The 16,562-nt window shown below is 44.0% G+C and overlaps 2 protein-coding genes across 11 annotated transcripts in view; both read left to right on the top strand.

Annotated features, from left to right (window-relative positions):
• The first annotated feature begins 29 nt into the window (after positions 1–29).
• asxl2 (ASXL transcriptional regulator 2) lies at positions 30–12,913 on the top strand. 2 transcript variants are annotated; one of them, XM_084013825.1, is made up of 12 exons: positions 30–214; positions 1,204–1,286; positions 2,247–2,355; positions 2,595–2,736; positions 3,986–4,101; positions 5,059–5,179; positions 5,421–5,480; positions 6,172–6,332; positions 6,650–6,746; positions 6,886–6,991; positions 7,458–8,181; positions 8,674–12,913. In XM_084013825.1, the coding sequence occupies exons 1-12, from the start codon at positions 158–160 to the stop codon at positions 10,465–10,467; spliced, it is 3,570 nt and encodes a 1,189-aa protein (XP_083869951.1). In that variant the 5' UTR covers positions 30–157; the 3' UTR covers positions 10,468–12,913. The 2 variants fall into 2 exon arrangements, with proteins under 2 accessions (XP_083869951.1, XP_083869952.1); XM_084013826.1 differs by lacking the exons at positions 30–214; positions 1,204–1,286; positions 2,247–2,355; positions 2,595–2,736 and adding an exon at positions 3,606–3,742.
• Positions 12,914–13,621: 708 nt separating this feature from the next.
• dtnbb (dystrobrevin, beta b) overlaps positions 13,622–16,562 on the top strand; it is a 28,355-nt gene continuing 25,414 nt past the window's right edge. For all 9 annotated transcript variants that reach the window (XM_084013813.1, XM_084013814.1, XM_084013819.1 and 6 more), the window contains exons 1-2: positions 13,622–13,977; positions 16,439–16,485. The gene's annotated coding sequence lies outside the window, so the exon portion shown is untranslated. The remainder of the gene's footprint in view (positions 13,978–16,438; positions 16,486–16,562) is intronic.

Raw genomic sequence — 16,562 nt, 5'->3', positions numbered from 1 at the left:
ACAGCATTATACAGTAAAGGTGACGTTTCCATTGGAGTCACGTGACTTCTTTACAGTAAGTCCAACATGGCAGACGGAGTGGCCCTTACGCGGTAACTACAGCAACATTTCAACTGGACGGACCGAACCAACGCCGCCCTGCGCCGAGGCGTCCGACATGAGGGAGAGGCAGAAGAAGAAGAAGGGCCGGACGTGGGCGGAGGCCGCTAAAACGGTACTCGGACCTGTCGTTTGTTGTGGTTGTTTTCTTCCAACGCTCCCACTGGTACAACTGTGTTTGTGAGTTCATGACCCGCTAGCGGAGACGATGCTGCTCGAGGCCCGTGTTGACGGTCCGGCGCCCGGGGAGCACCGCGGGCACGAGACACCGTAGCCCGGCGAAGCGCGATGCTGCGACCGGCAGCTGTGTGCACCCCAAGCATGTTTGAGAAAATAAAATCCTCCCCCGTGTGTGTGTGCGCGCGCGCGCGTGTGTGTGTGACGTGTTTGTCACGGTTTGAAGTGGAGTAAAGTAACCGTCAGGGTTAGCAACGCTAGCTCCGGCTAACGTTCGTCAACAAGTTTGTTTGCTAGCAGCTGAAATCCAACACACACGCCGCGAACAGCGTCTGTATTAAAGGAAACCCCCAACACGTTCACCCACAACAGACCGGCACCGTCGTATATTGTTGCCGACGTTAGGCGATACACAACACAGTCGGCAATGTTGCTAGCATTGCAGCTAGCTGTCTAGCGTAGCATGCTAATGACTGCAAAATAGCAACAACTAACGCTGTTTTCTCATTGACGCGTTGGTTGCTTGTGTGGACATCCACCGTGTAGTTATGCATCAGCTCCACGGAGTTCCTGCTATTAGTTCGCTCATATAACGAAGCTATAACTTTAGAGTTAATTGTAATAACGTCTCTCCGTCATGTTGTTACCGTCATGTTATTACAGCAGCGCTGTTGGCCCAACACCAGATGTTTGTATTTACGACCAAAGTTTCTGCTCCGTTGCCTCACTTTGTTTGTGGTGAGACTGTTTTGCTGTTAGCTCATGTTAACGTTGCATTAAAGCGATATAATCGGTTAAAAGCCACAGCGTGCTGGTCGTGATTATTCTGGGATAACCTGCATTTGCTAGAAAGCTTCAGTGTCTGACATCTTCAGGGTCACATGACAACCACGGTACGTTTATCAACATGACGTGTTCAAATTGTAGGTTTTGGAGAAGTACCCCAACACGCCCATGAGCCACAAAGAGATCCTGCAGGTGATCCAAAGAGAGAGGCTTAAGGAAATCAGGTAAGTGTTGTCCTGACATGTAGCTCCCCAACATGCCTTCAGACACGTAGTGACGGAGGAACATGCAGCTTTCTCCCTGTTACTGCTCATGTACCTCCCATTTTAACAGTTATTTTTTTACTCAATTAATATTTGTTTTGTTTCTGTTTGTTTCATTGTCACTGTTCTCATCCAGAAGGTAAGAAAAAGCTAGCCCCCCCTTATCTTAACAAACTCACTGCAATGCCACTTTGCATGTTCTTAACAATAACAATAGGTTCAGTTCCATGAGACGGTGTGAGACTCACATTTTACCTAGACTTGCTATAGCCACCTGTTGCGTTACAAACATAATTTAATTGCACAACGTTCTAACAAAGTGAAGCATGGATCCTGATGCTAGATTGTATTCGATAAAATCAAATGTTCAATGCACTTACATTATCCAATATGTCGTGGGAATGTACATTTAGTGAGATTTTTTAAGCCTAACTAGTGTAATTTTCTAAATGAACAATGTGATTAATTACCAAACCTGTTTGCTTAGTATACGTTAAGTGATATAGCGTATGTTACACTGTGTAAAATGACATAAAAGTGAGTTGACAACAATGTATTTTAACTTTACTGTGTACCTTTGGATACAGCTCTTGCATGGCTGCTGAGGGATTATTGTGCACTCTTAATTAACTCAAGTTGGTTTTGAATATGTTTAATTTAAATAGAGCACATAGTTATGCCAGACCAGTTTAATCTGAAAATAACAGGTCCTTGCAATGATTAGATTCTTCTGGAACCAGTTTTATAATTCTGTATAAAACATTCAGTAAATGATCCACAACTACACTGATGTGAATCTGACCTGAACTCATAAATGTGACGCATGACAGCAATTTCTCCCCAGATATCAGACCTTGCCTTTTCCTCCCAGTTGCCTGATTTATTTTTTCATTGATTTTTGATTTTTCTCTCCTGATCCAGTGGAACCTCGCCGCTGGCATGTCTGAACGCAATGCTCCACACGAACTCTCGCGGCGAGGAGGGGATCTTCTACAAAGTTCCAGGCAGAATGGGGGTCTACACTTTAAAGGTTAGTTAGACACAAAGCAGCTACCACTATGTGCCCTGCCCTATTATGTAAACGTTACGTCTACTTTAGGGACAGGAAAAAGTAATCATGACATAAGTATGATATTCATACTCCTATTCTTTTGAATTATGAATTCTTTGGTTGCATTATTTTGAGTATGATGTGCGTGTTCCCCACAAGATGTTTTTGAAGAACTGCTCTTCTTTTCTCTAACTGTACCATCTCTGTTTTCTATGTAGAAGGACGCCTCAGATGTGGCAAAGGAGCTGTCTGAGGAAGGTTCTGAGGAGAGCAGCGACAATCTTTCTGACTCCCAAAGCACAGAAAACAACAGCAGTCCCATCGCAGGAGAGGGCAGGAGAGGGAGGTGGATGCGAAGAGGTACTGTGGGCACAGGCACCGGTTTTACAGACCATTATTTCCCAAAACAGCTTTTTATGGCTCATTATGGAATCACAGATCTGCATTAATGATAGCTTAAATGCATAAATATTTAATGCTTACATTAACGGAATTTCTGTACAGCATTTAATTTAAGAAAAGAAAAACGCCTGCTCTGTTTAGAGTATTAAAGAGTAAAGGTGTGTTTCTTCATCACTGTCACTGTTGTTCAACAATCATTCAGCTGAATCCTCAGAAGAGAAACATACTCTGTTCTCCATCCACAGCAGCCCCAATAAAAATGAATGCAGTAACTAAGGACTGTAGAGTCTTAGCTCCTTTGTGCTAGGTGGTTACCTCGTTGTGACTATGAGGGGTAATGCCCCGTCCCAGCCATTGTTAAAAGTCACTGTGGAAACACAGGAACCCAGCTGAAGTAGCACGATGACAGGCAAACATGAATTACACCGTCTCCTCACAAAATAATTCCTGGAATACACTGAGATATGAAAAGATATGATAGCGAAAGGTGGGCTTTATCTTTTAAGCAAACATGTTGTATCCATCACGTCCTCCGGCTGCACAAGACGGTCACTTCATAGCAGTTTGTGCACTTTTGTGTGTCTGTGCGGTCAAATTATTACTTTATTGTGAATTGCACACTTGATTGCACCGGACTGCAGAGCAACTTTGCAGAATGAGCTTTTCTTCAAATGGGAATTATTTTGGACATAACGAGCAGTTGAGGTTGTTCTCTCACTGACTCATTAATTCTCTCTGCCTCTTGAATATTTTAAGTGACTGTTAAAACAGGAAACTGTATTTTCTCAGTATGACCTGTGACCACTTCCTCATTATGCACAAGTTAGAAACTGCCAAGCAAAAAACATGGTTTTATATCCGAGTGAGAGGACTCAGATATTGTTTTGTTTCTGAACTAGTCAATGCAAAGAGCCAAAAGAGGAAATGCAGTGACATTGAGAAAGAAACAAGTGGAGCAGCTACGGTAGGTAGGAAGGGCGTTTTATTAGAAATATAGAGCAGAGAGGTTGTTTTGAACAATCTTCCTGTTGAAATGTTCAGCCCATTTTCAGTCATATGATATTTTGGCAAGGAAATGCAAGCTGATGCTTTGTGCGCTGTACTGGTTTCAGTTTCACCAAAACAAAAGCATGATGTGCTAAAGTTGGTGCACCACCCTCAGGAAGTGTATCTGGTAACATCTGTTTTGTGCTTTTGTATTTGGCAGTTCCCTCCAAGCTGCAGTCTCAGCCGTCCTCTCCGCAGCCTCGATGCTCGTCGCCTTCTGTCCCCAGTAAACTCATCTCTCCCTCGCAGAAACACAGCAAGAAAGCTTTGAAACAGGTACTGATGGGCTTGTTTATTTTTATTACCTCTTCTTAATAACAGCTACTTAATGGAGTACTTGTGTAAGCACTTCTCAGATGGGACACAAGTTCCTGCCACACCCTCATACTCTACGCCGCAACACACACACATACATTCTTGCTGAGTGTACTGATATTTTCATGGATTTTTTCTTGCATTTACATACCAAGTGTAGAGTTTTTAAAGGAGACTGGTTCTCTTCAATCAAAAATCAGTGCTGATGTGAATCTGAATCTCACACCTCTAATTCATGCCAAAATATATGCTCATACTACATTTCAGCACTTTTGTCTAAACCTTTTTCGCTAACATGCTCTCAGTAAACATAATCTATGTTGGTGTGTCAGCAGGCGCCAACTCTCCTCTCAGTCTCTGCCTGTAAAACATTATTTAAAACCAATGAGGCGGCAGGAAAAATGCCTATAGCAGGTTTTACAGTATTAAGTCCTCGTAATCCACCCTGTTAACCATTTTTCCTTTCGGCTTGCCGTGTTTCATTTAATTAGATTTCACTTGATTGCGCGGATTGTAATTCACTCCATCTGTGCTGCTGTGGACTTCTCAGCTCTGTATGACCAATTTGTGTTCATTTATTGGGGCGTAAGCAACGCTAGAAGATGGCCATTTGAATGAAAGAGACTGGTTGTGCGTTTGTGTGTAGCTGAAACGAAACTAAGTGGACTGTCTTGTTTTGCTTCTTTGATCTGTCGACACTGTGAAGTGATCAGACTTCTCGACAGATTTCCAACACAGAGTTGATTTATGCTCGTGTTACGCAACCTATGTTTCATTGCTGCACTGCTATTTAGCTGTTATTTAACCAGGCAAGTGGCCCGAGGGGAATAGTTGCAAGAAAGCAGAGGGTTGCACACATTCACACTCTCTCTTTCTCATACTGCTGCCTACTTGCTCCTCTCTTTTGCTTGTTTTCAGGCCTTGAAGCAGCAGCAACAGAGAAACCAGCGCAGACAGGGGGGAATGCCAACCACCTCCAGCCCTAGACTCCTTCTAAAAACCATCAAAGATATGGCTGACAACATTACTACGACGACTGGTAGGTGGCAGCTGTTAAATACAATATTAAATGGAATTAGTAGAAGTAATTTTGGATATTTGACTCATGTTCATGGAACAGTTTTGACACTAAATAGCCTATGTTGATGCAGTTCTTAGGTAGTGTCCTGTTATTACATGTTTTCATAGTTACATAACAAAAGGCATTGTGCTATCATCCAAACATCACTTGTACAATTGGCACCATCAGTGTGGAAACGTTTTTTCCTTCTGTCCAACAGACCTATGCCACCCGGTGGTCCCCAGGAAGGTTTCTCAGAGGTCAGGCCGCCTGAGTGCAGGTACGTCAGACATCTACTTTAAGTGAATGGAGGGGCTGGTGATGGATGGGCTACACTTTTATGGTTACTCTGGAGGGAATATCTTCAAATTTGGCACAAATGTCCACCTGGACTCAAGGGTGAACTGACTGGATTTTTGGTGGTCTCACATAACGCATTTAATAAAGGTTTATTTCTTCAGCTGGAAAGAATGTGCTGTGGGCTTTGTGCCTTTTTATTTTGGGTATAAAAACACAGACATCCTTGAATGCTCAGTCAACCCAGAGGTTACCCCCGTTATGAAAACATCACTCATGAAATCCATCACATCGGTTTAGTTGCGACACATTCTTATAAAGCCCTCTACTCTGACTGTGTTTGATATACAGGAGGACATATTTAGAGATGGAAATATGCATTGTTGGTTTTGGTGTTTTCATTGGATTATTTGACACGATGTTGAACACGACCAACTTATCCATTAAAATAGTCTCGCAATTGGATGCATACTTATTTCTGCCTGTTGCTAGAACTATGATGGAGTCGACTGCATCATTTCAAGAAGGAACACGTTAAGATGAGCATCAGTGTTACGGAGAAAAACAAACAACATGACCACATGTGAGAGTAAATTACTCAAGATGTCAGTTGCAAGATTGGCATGTTGCTGGATCTGCCTTGGCTTACATCTGTTTCCTGTTTTGTGTTGCAGGGCAGCTGAAACGTACCAAGTGTAAAATAGATGTGGAAACACCAGACTCCATTTTGGTTAACACCAACTTGCGGGCGATCATCAACAAGCACACGTTCTCTGTGCTGCCTCCAGACTGCCAACAGAGGCTGCTCAAACTTCTGCCTGAAGTTGACCGGCAGGTGGCTGTGAAATTATACATGCTTTTCATGCTTTTGTTGCATTATCTAACACTGAATGTAGAGATGTAGATTATTGCATGGATGTTCACATCTTTCTGTTAGTCGTCATATAATATGTTAAACTGAGTAGTAGTTGTTTTACAATGTGGAAAAGCCGATTCATTTTACACGCATCTAACTCTGTACAGCATTAACTAATGTGCACTGATTCTACATGCTTAACTGTGCATCACATATGGGAAGCATAACTCAATGTTCTGACGCAGTGATGGTGATAGGGATGATGGTAGTCATAATATTGTGCCTCCTCTCCCCAGGCTTGCATGGACGGCCTTCTGAAGGTCACTAGTTCTGCCTTGAACAATGAGTTCTTCACATCAGCAGCTCAGTCGTGGAAGGAGAGACTGGCTGAGGGTCAGTTCAACGCTTTCCAACTGCTAATAACTGCATTCGGTTCATATTAAAGTCCCGATTCATCAGCTAGGCTCAGCGCCACCACTCAGAACCAAGGTATAACTCTTCTTTTTCCATTATGGAACTTTTTCCTTCATAGGGGAATTCACTCCTGAGTTGCAACTACGAATGCGCCAAGAAATTGAGAAGGAAAAGAGAGTTGAGCACTGGAAGGAAGCCTTCTTTGAAAACTATTATGGTGAAAAGTAAGTCTTCACTATGATATATTATTTATTCATACAGTTTTGGGGAAGTTGGATTTTTTTTTCTTGCCAATTCATTACACATTAAAAGCCCTCTAGGACCTACAAACAGTAGAATGATTGTCTTACTTTTCTTTATGTCATTAACATGATTGAATATCTAATCTCACGCATTAAATAGCAGCACGTGTGAAATGATTACATAGGTTACATAGGATCTAAACACCACCCTCAGCTCCCTAAGATTAATTCTCACAAACATATTAAGTACTAAGTGAATAGAGAATCACAGTGGGTGTTCTCAGTATTCGTCACATTGTATTGAATTGCTTTGTAACATCATATCGCTTCAAGAAAGGGAAAATCAAATTGAATTTACTGGTCAGCTGCTTTAAAATGTATCTGTATAATGTATGATTTATTTCTTTGTCTGTCTTTCTACCTCCCTCTTCTCTCTCTGTCTGTATAGTTCTGGGCTCAGCTTTGAGGAATCCAAAGAGCTGACAAAGGGTGATGTGAATCAGGAGTCTGCCAGGCCCCGGTCCCCCCTTCATCAGACAGGGCCTGCCACTCAAGCACCAGCAGATCCCAAGGGCACCGAGGACAGCAGCAGGACTGAGGCTGCCGCTGTGAAAGACACGAAGCCGCCAAAGGATTCTGTGAAACCACAGCCTGCTCCAAGAGAGCCTGTCTCCACCACAGAGCCCATGAAGACAAGGCGCTCACAGTACACTGAGGACCGTAAGGTGAACGCAGCAGCACAGTCTGGACCAGCACCTGCAGCGAAAACACCGGAGGTGGAGAGACAGACTGAACGGGCCGCGGTAGCTGTACGGCCTGAAAGGGAGCATAAAGAGCAAGTGAATGTGGAGAAAACCGAACTCCCCCAGTCGCCTGTGAAGAAGAGCTGCCCATCACAGACTCCTTCAGAGGTAAAAGAGGATCAGCCAGTGTCTGTGGTTAAGCCTGCTGAGGAGAGCGAAGGGGTCATTCTTGAGCCCAGTGGCCCCTCGGAGCCGCTGAAGCGGAAACCTTTCAGTGAGATTGTGGATGAATTAACACCAGAGAAAAGGCCACGTATGTCCTCAGTTTCCTCATTGTCCTCGGTCTCCTCTGTATCTCCTCCAGCATCATCCACATCCAGCCCCGCAACACCAACTTCGGCAACAAATCAAAGGGTTCCACCACTCAAGGTAGGGAAATTGTTTGTGAAAGCCTCTGATCCATCTTATCTTTTGAGTATACAAATATAACTCGGCACTTGTAGGCTTGAAAGCTGGCTCTGACAAGTTTGTAGCTTACTTCTTCACTGAGGGCAGCAGCTGTAGTCAGAGTGGATTCACAGCACTTAGAGAGTCAATGTGTCAGAAATGATCAAAGCGTTAACAGAAATGTCTCAAAACGTTAACAGAAATGTCTCAAAACCCTCCTGCATTTCTCTCCATTGATCTTTATGCTCAGTAGATTCCAAATAGTCTTAGCTTCCCTATTAAATGCCTGAATTAGTTACCTTTGCCAAGGTTTTCTAGCTGTGAGGAGACGATAACGCCACATAAAAGTAGTTCATGAGCTATGTTGTGGAGAACACATTTACTTACATTTTATTGTGGATGTTTCTCTTCATTTTCTTTTATATATGTTTATCTTGAAATCATTCTCTAACATTTCGTTCCGTCACTTTGCAGATTCCAGTGTCACGAATTCTGCCCGTCCCTCTGTCACCTAGTCAAGTCTCACCCAGGACTCCCCTCCCGGTCCCGCTCAGCAGCCCGGGCCGCACTGGCGCTCGCACTTTGGCAGACATCAAGGCCAAAGCTCAGCTTGCCCGAGCGCAGCGAGCCGCGGCTGCCGCAGTTTCAGCTGCATCGAAGGGAGCAGTGCCAGGCCCAGGCCCAGGGGGAGGCAGTGGTGAGCAGACACAGCCGTTGCCCAGCCCAACATCCCCGCAGGCATCAAGCAGGTTATCAGCCTCCAGCGGCAGCAGTCACACCAGTACACCCCCTTCTCGTCCACTGGACCCTTTTGGACAGCTAAGCCCAAACCGGTCCCACACAATGAAAACTGATGAAGAACAGAAAAGCCATTTTGCTGGTACTGTCCCTGCAGGACCCAATGGCATTCAAATCCAGCACACTCTGTCACCTGGGCATGCTCTGAAGGGACAGGAAAACCCAGCACTTGCTGGATCATCAACCAAGAGCAGCGCCTGTATTCCTGCAAATAACCCGCTGGTCACTCAGCTGCTGCAGGGAAAAGAGGTTCCGTTGGAGCAGATCCTCCCAAAGCCGATATCCAAGGGAGAAGTGAAGATGTCAAACTTAACCTCTGGTAGTAAGGGCAAGACGCCACACTCTGCTGAGCACAAGGCTGATAAGCAGGTGTCCCACCAATTCAATACAGCAGGACGAGCAGGGGTTGTTGAATACACGAGGCACCACAGGGAACTTCCTGATAAGGAGACTCAGGAGCAGATCCTGCAGGCTCTGATGCAGAGGAAAGGCCAGCAGAGCCACCTCTCTGGCAGTATGGGGCCTCAGCACCCTCAGTACAAAGTGCATCAGATGGTGCATGCAGAAGAGCATCAGGACCAATCCAGGATTTTGGTAGGATTTCTAGGTCGTAAGAGGATGCCGAGGCCTGCCATGACGGGACATTATCTGCTCAATGTGTCCACATACGGCCGAGGACCAGAGAGCAAGAGACTGCAGCAATCTGTCATCCCAAACCTGTCTGTGTCCAGTCTGAAAAGGGAAAGCACAGACGGAGAGGAGGTGGCGAAGGAAGAAGAACCTGCCAGGAAATGTTTCTTTCTCACTTCTGGGATTAAAACAGAGCAGCATGGATACTCAATAACCAAGTCTGACGAAGCAGCAATCATTCAGCATCGCTCCAATGTAAAGACTGAGCCTGGATCAGAGGATATGGCAAACAGCAACAGCACCAGCGTGACATCCAAAGACATCAGCACTTCCTCTCAGTCACACCGAAGGCACCTCCAACACTGCAACAGCAACCAAGGAAGCTCCGAGCCATACCTTACCCAAGCAGACCCCAGTCACCAGCGGCAGTCGGCCTTCCAAACCCAGAGAACGCTTGATAACCAGGAAGCGGTGGCAGCGTCATGCTATGGCGGCACCATCAGCATGTCTGTACCTCACACTTTAAACCACAGCGCTGCAGGCATCAGCTCTTCCACAGCCTCTTCAGAGGCAGGCGGCGGCGGCGGCGTCCACGGGAGCGTCATGTCTTTCTCAGTGACCGTCACCACCATACCTGCCGGTCACTCGTTAGACCACGGCCACCAGGTCGAGCCCTCACCTGAGCAGTCGTTCATCGAGGGCGCCAACATGGAGGACGTCCAGTCTAAATGCTACTGCCGACTGAAGGCCATGATCATGTGCAAAGGATGTGGAGCCTTTTGCCACGATGACTGCATCGGCCCCTCAAAACTGTGTGTGTCATGTTTAGTCGTGCGATGATAGAAAATGAACAACGAGATCAGAAGCAGTGCTGGAGGGAAGCACATGATCCTCACAACGGGAAAAACCACCAGCATGCGGTCGCTGTTGGAGAGGCAAGGATTTACACTGGAGGGTCTTTTGTTTCAACCAACATCTTTAAGAAGTTGTTTCATGCATTTCTTTTGATAGATATGTTGTCAATCAATTTTAAATCAAGTCTGTCAGATGTGTGACAAATATAACATCTGGCAACGTTTGCACTTGGCTAGGATTAGTCTGGTAGATTTAAATATATATATATATATGTAGGTTTTTTTAAAGAGGGAAAAATGAATGTTGCTATTTTTGTAGAACATAATGACCGTCTTGTTTAATACTGACACTTTTTATTATTGGGCCTAATTAGTTGTGGTTTAAAGGCAAAAAAAGGGTGCGAATGATAATCACTGGTTGTAGAGTACCTCCTGGCATTTATGCACGCATGGCAGGAATATACAACTCACAGTAAATATTTTATATCTAATATGTACATAACAAATTCAGATTTAAGTACTAGAAAGACCATTTATAGTTTTAGAAAGACAAATAAATTACATTTTGAATGATGCTATAAAACTAATGTGGACATGATCACTTAATGTTTTTGACTAACAGTTTCAAGGCAAAGCACTTGAAAACTACCTGGATATATGGTAGTAACTGTGTACTTATATTCAAACATAGGGGATAAAAATAATCATTTGTATATATGTCTAAATGTTCCTTTTGGCAAATTGAGATATTTTCCATTCAAAGTCTAGAGTCACTTCCTAGTGTGTGAAGCTTCATTTTCTCCCCCCAGAAAGTTTGTAGATGTCGTCTCCGATGAGGCTGTATGTCTGTATCGATAAATCAGCAGTGGCAAACGGTAAAAAAACACTCGAGGGGAGAAAATGAAGATAATTACATTTTTGTTTTGTTTTTTGTAAATATTTGCTTACCTGACAGTATATGCCTAGATGTAGAAATATGTTTTATTGTATTCATGCAGCACACACTGCTTGAATATATCCTGTTAATTATGAAATCATTTTTACTGTGGAAAGAAAATGGAGAACAGTACATTATGCTAAAACGCTAAATGCTTTATCATATGATGATTCAGCATAGCATGCTTCACAAAATGATTTGGAGGTACAAACGGATTAACTGGCGGGTGTAACGCTTTCCTTTGAAATGGCCTTTTTCCCAGAGAACTGAGGGTTAGCCCTCAATTTTAATGTGAAGTAAACACAAAATAATACTGTATCATGTTAACATAATGTACAGTAACATGTGTGATGTACAAGACTGTACGAGCACATTTGTGGGGTGAAAACTGTGAATGTTAACACAGTATAAATGCATACTTTACCACATATTAACATGCAAAAAGGTCAGTGTAAAGCGTTTCCTCAGCAGGTTTTAATTAATCTTTCATTAAGATGCATCAACTTTATTTTGAAATCTCCTGGAGGTACAAAGTAGGCTTGTTTTATAGCAATTATTGTCAAGGTAATATGCCAAAGTCACCTTTAAAGAAAGTAATATAGTAATCATAAAGTAATATATTTTAATTAATATATTTTGATATTAAAAAAATCTATTTGCTAATTGTTTTTGAAAATCAACAGGGTATTTACTACAATAATATACTGGCTGTCTGTTTTTCCTATAATTGTGTTTAAACTGGACAGACCGCCATGCAGAGAATAACTTTTATAATTCAAATTGCCCAGGTATCTACATTCTGTGGCCCAGCTTTGTTAACGGATCCACTGATCTATTTTTTGTGTGTAGCTTTTGAGCTGTCTACATTTGTGTCACCTTATGAAAACAAAACGATTAAATCACCATTTTAGGTCAGTGGATTAATCGAAAGTCCATCTTAAACGTGTTTTTTATTAAATGTGGGGTTGTGTCCGAATTGGTTTTAAGATTACAGGGCTAGCTAAGAGAGGTTTGCACATATTTAACATAGTCGTTTCACTAAAACTGGTGTACCAGTATTTTATTCTGTTAACACAAATGTAATGTACCCCCCCACCAATAAATATTTAGGGCTTATTTGGTTGAATGTGAGGGTAGGATGTTGTATTTACTCATGTAGAGTCGGGGGCTGGATGGCACTGCAAAGACAATGAACAAAAACAATCAACCAACCCGCGAGGCAGCTGAAATCTTTGTTAAAGACTGAAAACGTGAGTCGGGCAGCAGCCCCCGCTGGCCCTTCAGTCACCTGTTGTTTGTGCATTCAGAAGATTAGAATCGGGGCAGAAAGTGTGACGGGCAATCCCCACCAGTTTGAAATGTCACGTTGGTCATTTACATGTCCGAGTCATTTTGTCTTCATCTAAACATCGGGTGAATGTAATATAGTAATCAGCACTTGTAAACAAAGTGTATTTTATCAGAAGTTATAGACTATTATGAATAAATAATGAAAAGAAAAGCATTTTGTGTGTGGTTACTGGCCCTTATCTCATACAGAGGGATGTTAACGGTCACCTGTAGTTTACACAGAAAGTTCTTAACTATTAAAAACTTCTGTGTATAAAACCTTAAACAATAAAACCTTTGATTTAGAATTTAATAACTCCTGGGTGCATTTTCTATGCAAATGTTATTTTTAGTGCCAAACTATAACAGGAGTTATCTCAGCACTTTTAATATTTTGGCAAAGGGAAATCAAATCGCATTTCTGTACCCACTACTGCTAATGGTCACACAATAATGTACTTTTGGATTCTGGGTCAAATTTGGATGAATTTAGCAACTATGATGCTGTTCTGTTTATGACTGAATTTACTTTTGACACCTTCCTCTCCATGGCAACCGAGGCTGAGGCTCCTGAGCATTGTTGTGTATGGGACTTTAATTCATCTGCATGCAGACGGACAAACATGATTTATTGATGTGGAGGAAGGCAGATAAACTGTTGCATAACCTGCAGGGGCAACACATGTAAAAAATGGAGAACAATTCCAAATTTGAATACTGGGTAAAACAAAAAACTCCCACGCAAACGCATTGCATGCTGGGAAACGTGGATCCAGTGTTTCTGCAGCTTGATTCATGAAGTCAGCATAACGCGTTTTGCCCATTCTTATTTAGAAACGTCTTTTTATGGAAGTATCAAAGATCCATTGAATAAGCGTTCTTGTCCGTTAGTGCGGAACACCGACACGCAGACGTAGTGCGCCTTTAACAGCGTGCGTGCGCACATGCGTGAAGTATAGTAGGTGGCGCGCATGGCATCTCCCTCCGCGCTGCCGTCCTCTGCCGCTGGTCGCTGATGATGATGATGCCGAGCGGCGCTGCTGTACGTCTCCGTGTGCGGCCGCACATCCGCAGTTCTCAACACTGAAGCCGGATGAACGGGGGGAGGAGGAGGCAGAGACATGGTGCTGCTGGACCGTCCGAGCCGTTCCTCATCGCCCGGACAGCTGTAGCAGCGGCGGCGGCGGCGGCGGCGGCGGCGGCGGACACGCGCCCGGGATTCATTAAAAGGTGAGAGAGAGTGCGGCTGAATCACGGAGGAAATATCTCCTGTTCACCCTGGACCACTCATCTTCCCATCGGATGCTGCTGCCGATCATGACGCTGATGATGAGGATGATGAGGATGATGAGGAGGATCTAAACGCAACCTGCGTGATCGGGTAAAGGCCGAGCTCCTCCGCTATGCCTCTTATTCGACTGTCGACACGCGAGTCATTTGAAAAGATGCAGGATTGCTATTGTTTGTAACCCCCTCCCCCCCTCATCCTCCCCCTCATCCTCCCCCTCCTCCTCCCCCCCAAAACCGTATGAGCATCACGACCCCGTTCCCGCTGCGGAAACCAGGTAAACAGGCAGTTAAATCGGTGAAGGGGCTGCGTGTGTGGATGTGATTCCGCTGCGAGGAACGGGAAGGTGGATGATCTCAGCGGAAGGGAGGGACTGCAGTGACCGAGTCCTTCTGGATGTTGTCATTAGCTCGAAGCTCAAGGTGCGGTTAGAGTACAGATACATGCACCTTTAGAATGGCCCCACACACACACGCACACACACACACACACACACCGTCAACAAAGGAACAGCTGACAACGATGTGACTGTAAGCTGTGATTATTCATGTGCACGGCCATGACTTCAGCCCTGACTCTGTCTGTGGATTCATTCTGGTCTATGAATTATTAACAACTTGTGTCTGTTTCCTTATCCAACGTGAAATCATTCAGCATGCTTACACCCCCCCCCCCCATCACTGCCTTCCGATGCACGACGCCTGCTCGCCCACTCCTGGATTTCTGCAGTTTCAATATTCACAATGAAGCGTTGTGTTATTTTGCTGACGTGTCTGTTGGGTCTCCCACTGCATAGCAAATGCCCCCCAAAGTACAGCACTGCTCCCCTCACACAAAATGCAGCGTGTGTGTGTGTGTGTGTGTGTGTGTGTGTGTGTGTGTGTGTGTGTGTGTGTGTGTGTGTGTGTGTGTGTGTGTGTGTGGCCCCATCAGGACGTTTAATATGTAATTAGGCTGACCGAGTGTTTTCTACGTGAAGCCTTAATCCTGACTGGGTTATTGCTGTGATTTGCCCACCGAGCTGCAAAGAGCCACACGGAGCAGTAAAATAATGCTGTTTACTTCAGCATAGTGTGTTTTATAGCTTTCTCACAATGCAGCCATATCAGTCAATTCATGGATCGCACCGATACGAATATAAACGAGGAATCATTTCTGTCAGTTCTTATGCAAACAGGAAAAACATTCTCTGGCTTCTTGAAAGAGCTTTTCTCTGTTTGACATCGTTGTCAATTCAACATTTCTGAGGTTTGGATTGTTGTTCGGGGAGAAAAACACACTTAAAGATGACTCTGGGGATGGTGCATCTAACCGACTCATTTTCACTGTTGATTCATCTTCACATTATTAATCAATCAATGACTTATTGTTGTATCGTAATGTCCCCTAAATGTCAATGTTTTTTCCATAAAATGTCACAATATAGTGGAAATGCCTTCGTAGAGGCCAAGGGGACGTCTTCTCAGCTTTTATCTGATCACCGAGACTCACATCGGACATCGGCTCGATATTGACTCAAATAGCTGAATTGGGAATCCGTTTTTACAAATAACAATTTGGTACATTTATATCTAGTATTCGTATGTTCTATTCAGTTTTTACAAAGTTAGGAAAGCAATGTGGAAGTGAATCCTGACGTTACCTTACAACGGTATCAGTATTGAAAAAGTCAGATCAATACATCCCGATCAACACTCCCAAACCTCAAAATATTCAAACATATGACAGTAAAGAAATTCAATGTTCACAACCGTCAAGCTGCAATTAGCAAATGTTTGTATTTAAGCTGATTAGCTTCCTGTTGATATAAATAATACGGTTGTAGATGAATCAACTCATCGTTGCAGCTCTGGTGATGTTCTTTGACTTTTATAGACTGAATCGCTTGTTGTGACCCTGATTCTAACACTTATGATGCGTGACTGCATGTCAGTGGAAAACTTGTAATAGCCAGCAATAAGAACCGCTCAACAGGAGCCACACAGAGCAGAAGGTTAGTGACTGGACGAGGATCTGTCGGTGGAGGTCAGTGTGAGAAGGAAACAATAGAGAAATCCTGCCTGTGTGTAGATGTCCTCCTGGGTAGCAGAACCTTGGTTCCTGTGCTCACGTTCTGCTGGCCAGCCAACGCACCCCGCTGAACTACCATGTGATCCAGACGTGTTTCTCACGCCTTGGCCGGCCGTCATGTGCTCCGTGTCTGCCGTCATGTCAGGATGATGAGAAGCATCATTTGCAGAGAGACCACGGTGCTGGAGATGTTCCCCGGCCGGCTCACCAATATCTCTACAGGAGGAGGGGGGGGGTGTTAATCACTTATTCAGAAGTCAGCGAGGAACGTCTTATCTAACAGTAATGTGAGACCCTCACTAACTCTTCCATCACGGCTCCTCTTCTTCACAGGGTCGACATTTCAGGCTTCACTTGGTTTGACATCGAATCAGCGACAGGTAAATGTTGAATCCCTAACTTATCTTATGTGTCTAAAGAAATAGAGTCCCTGTCATGTATGGTCTTTATGCCACTA

The sequence above is a fragment of the Eutrigla gurnardus genome (assembly GCF_963514095.1).
Source record: "Eutrigla gurnardus genome assembly, chromosome: 7".
In the NCBI taxonomy this organism is placed as follows: Eukaryota; Metazoa; Chordata; class Actinopteri; order Perciformes; family Triglidae; genus Eutrigla; species Eutrigla gurnardus.
This window is presented reverse-complemented; position numbering and strand designations above follow the sequence as displayed.

Coding starts and splice junctions, on each gene's coding strand:
- asxl2 (XM_084013825.1), top strand. CDS start 158: ATGAGGGAGAGGCAGAAGAAGAAGAAGGGCCGGACGTGGGCGGAGGCC. Junction 2,356..2,594: donor TGGGGGTCTACACTTTAAAG/GTTAGTTAGACA, acceptor TTTTCTATGTAG/AAGGACGCCTCAGATGTGGC. Junction 4,102..5,058: donor GCAAGAAAGCTTTGAAACAG/GTACTGATGGGC, acceptor GCTTGTTTTCAG/GCCTTGAAGCAGCAGCAACA.